Raw genomic sequence first — 11,637 nt, 5'->3', positions numbered from 1 at the left:
AACGATTCAACACACATGACTTGCAGAAGCTGAGATGTAAAAGCATCATATCAAACCTTTGGGCTCCAGCCAAAGGATCAGATCCCTATTTTAATACTTGAGTAAATCTCTCCCAAAAAATGCTCAAGTCTAAAATGTAGGCAATTTCCATGCCCTGATTTCAATCATGTTTTAAAATGATAGGTTCACTTGCTTGTTTTGTAGAAGAAAAGTTGAATCACTTGCATGATGTGTTTTGAGAAAGGAGTTTGGAATTCGATTAAGCCAGAGGTGGGGAAACATTCTTTAGCCCAAAGACTACATTTCCTTCCTAGGACTGTATGGCAGTGATGGGCAGGACTTAAACCACATGCAGACTTATGAATATACCATTCACACACTTGTCCATAACCCATCCCTGCTCCCTAGTGAGCTATTTCTTTTACAAAATAGCTCAAACCCTGTAGCCTTACCTCCACCTCAACAAAGAGAATAAAGAAGTTCATTTCTCTTTGGCTTTTTTACTTGATTTTTAATTCCTTCTCTCCCTCTACAGATTGTGGTTAAATTTCTGAGTGACTACAAAGAGTTCCAAACCATTTTTGCCATTTTCTGCTAGTCCCCAAGTCTGCTCTCTCTTCCTGTTGCCTTTTCCTGCTGGCCGCCTCCACTTTCAGCCAGATCCCTACATGTTATGCTCTTCACACTTCTCACACAATTAGGAAGAGGAACAGGCAGAACAATGAGCCTTTAATGATCAGACAGGAGGCAAAAAGTTCCCAGCTGTAGATTGATTGAAGAACAGCAGTAGGGCCTTCTGGAAAAGGGTTGTGGCTCTGTGGGCCTGAACAAGTCAAGCAGTTCCTTTGCCCTGTGTTAAGCACAGATATTTTTCTGTTCCCTTGTTTTTAGATTGCTAAACAAGTTTAGACATGGTGTAGTTAAATAGAAGACACCGGGAAACTTCTTTCCCTTATTTTTCCAGTCAGTTTCTCATTTTCTGCATTCCTAAAATAGAATTCTTCTCCCATAGTTTATTTGAAGGTGTGAGGGCAGAGGGAAATACGGACAATTCAAGATGCAGACACTTGTTTCAACTAAGGGCTTGCAATGAGAAGATTTGCCTTGTAGCTTGTACCATTTGTGCCTTCCAACTCATTCAGATCTGCATCTGATCAGTTAAATCTGAAGCTCTGTTTCATCCCTATTGACTAAGTGGGAAACTAAAAATGGCTAAAACACTATTCCTTTTCACCTTTGGTAAGAAACTTCCTAAACAAACCCCCCAAAGCTCAGGCAAATCATTCCAGGGGCTATTGCATGAGGTGATCTTATCTTTGCTCTATTTACTTTATTAGATCTAAGGGCGGTCCACAACATAATATTGCAATATAAAAACAAACCAAAAAACATTTTTTTTTCTTGCTCCCCCCCTTCTTCATGAAGAAAAAAGCTTATGTTTAATTTTTAGGAAAAAGAACACTTGAGAAAAAAAGCAGGCCATACAATTCTCTAATTTGCTGGTTCTGCTCTGCTCTCACACTCAAAAAATAGACTGGAGTGCACTGCAAAAATAATTCACTGATTAAATGCTAGACCTGTCTGTCAAAATGAAGTACAGTGGTGCCTCGCAAGACGAAATTAATTCGTTCTGCGAGTCTTTTCGTTCTGCGAGTTTTTTCGTCTTGCGAAGCACCGCTACGTATTGACGGTTTCCCATAGGAATGCATTGGCGGCTTTAAAAAAAAGGCGCAAGACGTTCCGTCTTGCGAAGCAAGCCTGTAGGGAAATCCGTCTTGCGAAGCAACTCAGAAAATGGAAAACTCTTTCGTCTTGCGAGTTTTTCGTCTTCCGAGGCATTTGTCTTGCGAGGTACCACTGTATGACCTTCCCCAATCCAGCTTGGTTTTGCTACTCAGAAATGAGGGGAAAAAAGTCATGCATTTAATTATTTTTTGGAGGGGGGAGGGAACGAGGACAATGAAGCTACTAAAAAAGTTGGGGACTTCCTCATCTGCTCACGTGTATCTGTCCTGAACCACTGGCTTTGCCTTGTTTGAAGGTACACAGACCTGATGCACATTTAATGTAGTTTAAACCATACAATTATACACACAGAGAGAACAGGTGAAATTCTTAGGAATGAAAACGGTAGCTTGAGACGTAGTCCTTAATACTGTCATTTATTTAGACACTGAAATTGTTTCAGGGTTTTATCCAGTACTCCATGTACACAGTTCTGCTGGTGCAATGGGACATGAGTTTCTTCTTTCCTGTGCTTTCCCCCTATCTGCTCTGGAGCACCCCCAACTGTCCAGAGCTAGTTTTGAGGGCACACGGGGCTGGAAAAGAAGTGACACTCAATTGCACGCAGAATTAACTGCATTAGCAAAGCAGCAGTGTTGGATTTGGCCCATGAAGTGCATAACCTACAAGATATTGGGTTACTTCTCTCTAACACCTTTTAATACACTCGCCACAGAAAGGGTCTAGTAGCTGAATAATAGCTTTTGCTGAGATAAACACATCAGTAGTAGTACAACCGGCATGGTTCCTCAAGCATCTTAATTTGCAAGTGAGAACTCTGGTGTTTTGCTCATATCCTAAAGATTGGTGAAATATCCATCTCGTGCACAGTTCCAATGTTTCAATGTGAAGTGACAAAACCCCAAAGAAGGCACAGAAACCAGAAGGAATGCAAGAGGGAGAAACATGTTCTCAGAAGTACCAGCTGAATGTAACACAACCATCAAATAGCCACTTGACCTCATAGTCGTTGTTCAGAGCACAGTAGCTATAGGAAAAAAACCTTTAAAGACCTGTGGACCTTCCCACTAGGTGCGTTGGTAGCAACCACTTTGTTTTCTTCAGAATAAAATTATTCTGATGGTACACTGCACATTCAACTCTTATTGACAATAGATATTTTAGGTATTTGCGTACGAGTCAGAATGATAGTTAAGAGTCAACTCAAAGCAGCAGCAATAAGTTTGCTTAAAGCAAATTTCTAGGTGGCATTTCCCCTGCCCAGCATACAATTATCAGGAATTTCTTCAAACTGGAACTCAGCTTGCAAGTTCTACTAGCCACGTCCTTCAGTTCCTGTCTTCCTTCTTGGTCTCTTCTTGCCCCACAAAACGTAAGTCTTAATATGCCAGTTCTCCAGAATGTAAGCTGGTTTGTTTAATGAATGGCTAGAAAACCAGCCCTCCAGCTCTTGACTATAACTTCCACCATCATTGGCTCTGCTGCCTGGACCCAATGGAGTCTAGCAACATCGGAGGGCAACAGCTTCCCCAGCCCTGGCAAATGTCTTTGACCTCCACAGGTCAGCAGGCCCAGAGCCCCGTTTCACTTTTACTAAAGCTACAATTCTATGCATCACTACATGAGAGTAAGCCCTCTTGAATTTAAAGGGGCTTATTTTCCTGCAAACGCAGCTTAGGACCATGCTAGTGCATCTATTATTATTTTACAGGTGCAAATACTCTCAGCCACATGCCTGCAACAAGTGTATTTTTTAAACAGCTTCTGGGATTTCTTATTTGCATAAAGTAGGAAAGTCCTTTTAAAAACAGCAACTCATTCCCTAAGATCTGAAAGGTGAATGGAACCTTACATCGAGTAAAAAAATATGGGAAGTGGGAAAAGGCAAGAAAGCAGCTTAACAAAATGAAAGTTAATGAATTTGCATTGGATGCAGTGGTGCTGACATAGGATTCTGATTTACCAGTGGCTTCTAGTGGAAATGGACAAAGCCTTGCAATTTCCAGAGATTCACCCATCTGCAGTCCCCCTTTCCCAATCTCACAGAGCACTGTGAGACCCTTTGTGTGGTAGGAGGGGCAGGGGACTAAGGGAAAATTGGCAACTGCCAGCCCTCCTTTGACTGGTAACTTTTACAGATCAAAGAGCCTTCCATCGAAAGGAGACACAACCAGATGCAACCCACTCTCCTTTTGCATTTGCCCTACACACACTCTGGGCCCCTTTCACTTACTTAGTCTAGCTCATATTGTGAGCCTCTAATTTTGGTTGCTTTTGCAAAAAGTACACAAAGCCCAGCATTTTCTATTCAAGGGAATAAATCCATGCTTAGTTGTTACCTTTCCATTTCAAAACAAAACAAAACATGCCACACTGCAAAACAGAAAACATTAGGCTTGTTGAATTTAAAGGCAGGCCTACAATACATTTTAGAATCCTCATCAGACTCGGTGAACTTTTAAGAAAACATGCAAGTGTACTTCGAAAGTTGCTTCAGTGTGCACAGAATTTGAAGCCCACAAAGGCATTCATCTATACACCAAGAACTAGGTTGCTGTCCATTTTGTCAGAAAATGTGTTTTGGAAGGTTCTGCACACCGTGGCTTCCAGACACATTCAATCAGGGCAAACAGCTTAGCACCTAATTATCTCTGGGACTGTGGGGTTTCCGCTGCCACCCCAAATCTTCAAACGAGGTTCTGCTTTCAATCCCATTTTATGCAGTGCCTAGATTCATCTCCACCTGTTGCAGCCAGGGCCTTGTCAGGAAAAACAACCCATACACGGGACCACTTCCTGCAGAAATTTTAAGAACTTTTCAGAGAGGCTTTGGACATTCCAAATGAGATTCGTAGCTATGCTCTACTGCAAATGCTGTCCCTCAGACGTTGCTGTTTTAGGCTACTGTCTGGCACTCTGGGAGAGGGTTTCAGGGATCATAGTACAGATTGCATCTATCCCTCCCTCCCACACACTTTGGAGACTGAATGCCAATTTGGGAGAGGGAGATTTGACACTGGGATATCCAACAGGGATGGCTCTTCCAGCCCAACAGATGTAAAAAGCATGAGGAAGGGGGCGTACCAGGAAGCATCTGAGATTAGAAGCTTTGCATGTCTCATGCCCTCAAGCCAGCAGGAGGGGGAACTGACATGTTTCTGCATGCATCTAAATAAATCTCTCTGGAATAATAATGAAAGGCATTTAAAAAGAAAGAAACCCAGAAAGAGGAACGCACACAATTCTTCCACTGTCACTCCATCACTGCTGGCAGAGCACTGGATAAGTGGTTTAAAGGTACCTTCATGTTTTGCTGCTAGGCAGCCATAGAATATAGCCTTGCTGGTTTTAGTGCCAATTTTAAACTTTGATGGGTTTGTAGAAACCTATTGAGGATTTATTGAACTGCTATATTCATCTGAACAGCAGCACATAGGTTTCTTAAAATAAAATACGTATGCTGTTTAGACATGATGCTGTACAACATTGTAAACATTGGGAGAACTAAAATAATATGAAACAGACCCACTAGGAGGCCCGTGAAGGACCTGCAAGTATTAACTAAATACTTAAAAGCTGCAGGGTTTTTTTTGACCCCTTTGTAATATTAACAGGAAAGTCTTAGACATTAGAAAGTTTTAAAACAAAAACTTTGTTGCTCTTATTTGCAAGTATTGATAAACCAGAGTCAGGCCTACTCCCTCCAAATTAGATTTGGATCATTTTACCTTTCAGGGATGGCTGTTAAGTGAGAGACCATGAGTCACACCAATTCCTCACCATTACAATTCTTTCCCCAGTCTTGTTTGGGCTATTACCAGCTTGCTTTATGTGCCTGAAAGTCTATGCAACTTTCTAGGAAGTGTGTCTTTAAATTTTTAGTATTTATGCATGAACAATAACCATCCTTCATTTTCTCCTCTCCCAATTTATTAATTGTATTATTATTTTTTTAGTTTTGGGTAGAAAGTGTCATAACTGATGCTGTTGACTTCTTTTTGCTACAGCCTGGTCACCTGAAAGATAGCTGAAGTGGATTAGAATGGTTCCTTGCTTTTATATGGCTCTATGGTAAAATTAAAGCACACCATCTACCCTTTCTGCTCAGTGTTGTGCCCCAGCATCGTTGGTTTGAATTTGGGAGGCTCAAGTTAGCCTAGTGGGTGGAAGGGAGAAGAGTCAAGAGGAAAGAACAGGCTGTGAAATCCAGTCTCTCAGACACCTTTACTTCCACACTTCATAAAGATCAACCAAGTCACCCTAGCTGGGCTACAGGGAAATAAACGGCATTTAAAGAAACAAAAAAGGGGCCAAAGTGGATTAAGCATTCAATTTTGGAATGGCAAACGAAGAACATGCACTGAAAATATGAAGTTTGACTCAAGGGGGGATAAAGTTCAACGCAAAGTGGTTCTAGACCATAAGAAATCTCTCAGACATACATAGCCTGTAACCCCTGGCTCCAACTTCTACAACCAAGTATTGCTTGTAAAACAGTGAAGACATCAATAGGAACAAATTTGCCAGTCCAATACAAAGAATTCATCAGTACCATTTCAGCCCCACTTCTTCACCAAGGTGGGGACCACCAGTTTAAATGCACACCTAGAAAACCCCAGTAACCTTTACTGGGGTTAATGTCACCATAGTTCATGCTGGTTAGCTCCTCTGAAGCTGTTAAGAGTGGGGTTTTTTTTAATTAAAAAAAAAAGAGTGCTCCCTTCCCAGCCAAGAATTAATATTAAAGATAGCTACATCAGTTGGGAGCACACTTATAAATGATATCCTTAATTCCATTTAAAAATTAGATATATTCTTACAATAAACAAATACAGTACCTCTAAACGGCATGTTATAATTCTTAAGAGTTAATTCATAGGCCGGCGTCCCCGGCTACTAAGTATACAAACTAGAACCTATACTTCGATTATCTGATACATAGATCAAGAACATTTCTCTGTACATTCTACCGTCTCCGTGTTTAAATATATTAAGAAGGGGGACATCATTCGATTAAAGAACATTATTAAAAAAAAATCCGAAGAAATGTCTTTGTCCTGTAGAGGGCACACACGCGCAAGGAAAAAAGATGATGATGGGTTGTTTGTGTTTGGACCCGCGCGGGCAGCGCCCCTTAGCGGAGCTTCTTGCCCAGGATGTGGCGGGCGCTTTTGAGCGGCTGTTTGGGGGCGCCGCCGCCGTGCATTTTGGACAAGGGGCAGTACTTGATGGTGTGCGCGTTGTCCCCGCTCGCCCCGCACAGCGGGCACGTGTATCTGCGCAGCACCGGGCACAAGACCCGGCCGTCGGGGCCCTTGAGGATGTGCGTGGTGTAGAGCGCCACGGCTTCCTTGTTATTCCGGCAGAAGACGCACACTTGCAGCTCGGGCTTGAGCAGCCGAGAGCCCGTCTTGGGCGCCGCCGGGTGCAGCCGGCCGTCCACCACCAGGCGGCCGCCGCCGCCGCCGGGCCAGGCGTGCGCCGCCGAGCGATCCTTCTCCAGCGGGTCGGAAGAGCAGCTGAAGACGACCGACGAGGCCGGGCTGGCTCGGCCCGAGAAGGGGCTGAAGTCGGCGAAGCGCTCCTCCAGCAGGCTCTCGCCGGGACTCAGGTGGTGGTGGTGGCTGCACAAGTCGAAGTCGCGCAAATCCAGGGCGCTCTCGAAATAAGGCGCGCCTCCGCCGCCGCCTTCCTCCTCGTCGTCCTCCTCCTCCTCCTCCTCCTCGTCGTCCTCTTCGTCGTCCTCCTCGACCTGCTGCACGGTGGCCGCCACCACCACCGACGAGGCCCCCCCGCGGAAGCCCTTCTCCTGCTGGCTCACGGCCTTGGTGACCAGCGTGGCCAGACCCAGGTAGTCGTTCCACGAGTTGAAGGCGTTCCCGTAGGCGCCGTGGCTCTTGGCGCCGTAGCGGGCGCCCCCGGGCAAAAACTCCACGGGCGGGTGGTGGTGGTGGTGGTCCAGCTTGGCGGGGTGGAAAGCCTCCATGGGACCCGAGACGGCTCCGCGCTTGGTCTCGCTCGCTCTTCCGAGCAGACTGGCGGCACTCGCGGCGCCAAGAAGCCGCCCGCTCGCCGAAACAGCAGCCGGGCAAACGCCTCCCTCCTCCTCCTCGGCGAGCCTTTTAGCGCTCGCGCGGCTGAAATAGATACATTCGCGAGGGAGGGACGGACCGAGGAGGAGGAGGAGGAGGAGGCGCAGCCCCGGGGCTGCTCTCTAATTGGACAGCCGCCAAAGCGGCCCCGCCGCCCCGCCTCCTGTCATTGGCTGATTCCTCTGAGCACCCTTTCATCTCTTGCAGCTGGGCGTAGACGCCGGCGAGGCTTCCTAAGGCTTTTGATCCGGAGCAGATAAGAGGTCCAGGTACATCGCCCGGCTAGCAAAATCAGGGTTCTCTCGGACTCTCTCTCTCTCTCGCTGATGTTCAGCACTGTAGAGAGGAGAGAGGATGGTCCTCCTCAAATATCTCAAGGGCTGTCGCGTGGAGGATGGAGCAAGGTTGTTTTCTGCAGCTCTGGAGAGTAGGACCCGAACAAACGACTTCAGGTTACAAGAGATTCCAACTAAAGATAAGGAAGAACTTTCTGACAGTGAGAACTGTTCGGCAGTGGAACAGACGCCCACGAGAGGTGGTGGACTCTCCTTCTTCCTTGGAGTCTTTTAAGCAGAGAGAGGATGGCCATACTAGATGTATGATCTAGTTGAGATTTCTGCATTGCAGGGGGCTCAAACTAGCTGTTATGGTTCTATATACTACAGGACCTGGCCCTGGAACGACGTTTTCCCCTCCTTCTTCCAATATAAAAAGCTCAGCTTTTAGGGAAGATGTAATGAGATGAGCATATGCAGAACGGCAACCTCTTGCTCTTGAATAACCACAAACCAGCTTCCCATCTCTGGATTGTGCTTCAGCCAGACCCACTGATATCAACAGGATTGGCTAACTTAAGCCCATTGATTTCAGTGAGTCTTCTCTGAGTATGACTTAGTTGGGTGCCAACCTCTTAGAAATGGTATTGCTCACACCTACCATTCTATGGGAGGTTGCTAGCTGATGACACCCTAATGGCATATCAATAAAATGGCTAATACTGCTAGTTTCCTTTTTTCATGGCAGGACATGTCACTTCCACAGTTATGGGTAGGAATCGACAAATGAAACTTCCCAGCATAGAAATTCAGGGATGGAAAAAGGCATCACCTGTTCATCTCTGCCTGTTATGCTCCTGTTAAAGGCACATTGCTTCCGTTCATTAAGAAAAGAAATGGGCCCTAATGAGGGCTTTCCGTCTTCATGGTTCAATTGTCTAGTATTAAAGGTGCACCCCCACACCATGGGTGTTTCTTCCCTCTGTATTCTATGTGCGCAAGTTGTTGCTGATTCTCCCTGTGAGCAGTTGGGGCCCCCTCTGTGGGCTGAGCAGAAGAACTGCATGTCTTGCAGGGATTGGGCGTGCTCAGAATGGTCAGCTGTTTGCCCAAGGGTTGTTCCCTCCCCCCATCCAGTGTGAATTAAAATGTTTTCTCCTGTCTTCCTCCTCATATGCTAAGCAGCATAACAATAGCACGCTTTCATTTTTAGCATCTGTGCCACATAACTGCATTTATGCCCTAGGCAGCAGGTGAAGACAATCAGAAGGCTCTTGATCATAACCCCTGGAATGCAGGATATGTTACCCAGCTGATGAGCTACTCAGCTGCATCTCTGTACATCCTTCTTGCAAGCAGCATCTCTCTCTCTCTCGGATATTTACATACTGTGGGTAGGATAGCTCTGGAATTTAGACACCCCAGGCAGTTGCATAGTTTGCCTCTATGTTGAGGCTGACCCTATTCTCCCAGGGAATAGCTATATTTCACAGGCAAAACAGGAATCCAGTTGGGAAAAAACATGGCAACATATAAAGTGTAAATTCACCTGCATGCATATGAAGAGATCCATTTTTGGCTGTGTTGCCCATTACCTGCGCTGTGCAATATCACTGGCCACAACTGGAATGGCACATGGGGAATACATTAGCTCAAAAGATATTCCCAATGCATTATTTCTCTCTATCTTACAGAGTATATAATACAGTAGTACCTCGGGTTACATACGCTTCAGGTTACATACGCTTCAGGTTACAGACTCCGCTAACCCAGAAATATTACCTCAGGTTAAGAACTTTGCTTCAGGATGAGAACAGAAATTGTGCTTCGGTGGTGCAGCAGCAGCAGGAGGCCCCATTAGCTAAAGTGGTGCTTCAGGTTAAGAACAGTTTCAGGTTAAGAACAGACTTCCAGAACGAATTAAGTTCTTAACCCGAGGTACTACTGTAATGACAATATGTGCGGAGTTATTTACTGCAGACAATTATGCCGCTACATTTTTTTGAACATAGAGATGCCACCTCGCTCCCCTCACCACAGTCAAATGATAGGTAGGGTTATGTTTAAGTTTCCTCTTACTTTAGTTAAAGCAGATATGGGGAACCCATGGCCCTCCAGATATTGCTGGATTCCAACTCTGGGCCAGTCACATAGCTCAGTGGTAAGGCATCTGCTGTGTATAGGACATCCCAGGTTCAACACTCAGTGGCATCCCCAGGTCGGGCTGGGAGAGGATGCTGCCTAAAATCCTAGAGCCAGCCAGTATAGACGGTGCTCAGCTAGATGGCTCAATGGTCTGACTCCGCAAAGGCAGCTTCCTATGTTCCATGATGATGGGAGTTCAACAACCAGTTCCCCATTTCCAAATAAGCCTTAGCCCCAAATCACTATACATATCAGTCTGCTTACTTTCAGTTGCACAATTTGCTCTTTCTGACATATATACACCATAACCTTTCTCAATTTATTTAACTAAGAGCCAGTGTGGTGTAGTGGTTAAGAGCGGTAGACTCGCAATCTGGTGAACCGAGTTCGCGTCTCCGCTCCTCCACATGCAGCTGCTGGGTGACCTTGGGCCAGTCACACTTCTCTGAAGTCTCTCAGCCCCACTCACCTCACAGAGTGTTTGTTGTGGGGGAGGAAGGGAAAGGAAAATGTTAGCCGCTTTGAGACTACTTCGCGTAGTGATAAAGCGGGATATCAAATCCAAACTCTTCTTCTTCTCTTCCTGCCCAGCTTCAATGGATGCAGACTATCTTAATTTACCCTCAAATGGAGAAGACGAGGAGCATGAGATGGTTCTATATTCAAGATGAGTCCTCCAACAAGGAGGACTAAGGTCAGTGAAACTGAGGGGGCAGATGAACCAAGAGGTCCTGTCTGTGCTTTTCCCATAATCATCCCAGTTAGGTTGCTTATGAAACATGCACCCTATCCATAAACTGGAAGCAAATGCCAGGGGAAGGGGAAATGTAAACAGAGGCTCCCACTGGGAAGATATTGCTATGAATAAACAAATTGGGAAGCATAGTTATATATTCCTGTTTTAAATGGAAATTGCAAACCTCAAGTCCCGGGCGGGAATAAATGCAAGTTTAAGAGTTTGGTAAAGAAAGGCACAAGCATGGCTTTTAGGAACATAGCAAGGTGCCTTAAACCAAGTTGCATCATTGGTCCATCTAGCCTGGCATTGCCTGTACTGACTGGGAGCATCTCTCCAGGATTTTAGGTCAGGATCTTTTGCAACCCAAGTGGAGATGCCAGGGATTGAATCACAAGTGAAGGTGGTTTGTGGCATGGCACCTATGCTAAGGTTACCAGACGTCCCCGTTTCCTGGGGACAGTCCCCTGATTTACAAATCAGTCCCCTGACAAAATCCATCTATTTAGTAGGAAGTTGAAAAGTGTCCCCGGATTCATTGAAAAAAAAAATCTGGTAACCTTAACCTATGCTGTGTACTAGCCCCAGGGTCAAACAGGGTTTGCTAGGATCCTGTGAGAACGTATGGGTGAGGAGTTATCCC

General features: G+C 45.4%; 1 protein-coding gene across 1 annotated transcript; it reads right to left on the bottom strand.

Moving 5' to 3' along the window:
• Nucleotides 1-2,146: 2,146 nt before the first annotated feature.
• On the bottom strand, nt 2,147-8,036 carry NANOS1 (nanos C2HC-type zinc finger 1). Its single transcript, XM_083441179.1, has one exon. It carries the CDS (start codon nt 7,730-7,732, stop codon nt 6,881-6,883), a length of 852 nt encoding a protein of 283 aa, XP_083297305.1. The 5' UTR covers nt 7,733-8,036; the 3' UTR covers nt 2,147-6,880.
• Between the last annotated feature and the right edge of the window lie 3,601 nt (nt 8,037-11,637).

The sequence above is a fragment of the Podarcis tiliguerta genome (assembly GCF_965153285.1).
Source record: "Podarcis tiliguerta genome assembly, chromosome: 5".
Taxonomy (NCBI): domain Eukaryota; kingdom Metazoa; phylum Chordata; class Lepidosauria; order Squamata; family Lacertidae; genus Podarcis; species Podarcis tiliguerta.
Note: the sequence above shows the minus strand (reverse complement) of the source record. Positions and strands in the feature narration are given on the sequence as shown.

Coding starts and splice junctions, on each gene's coding strand:
- NANOS1 (XM_083441179.1), bottom strand. CDS start 7,732: ATGGAGGCTTTCCACCCCGCCAAGCTGGACCACCACCACCACCACCCG.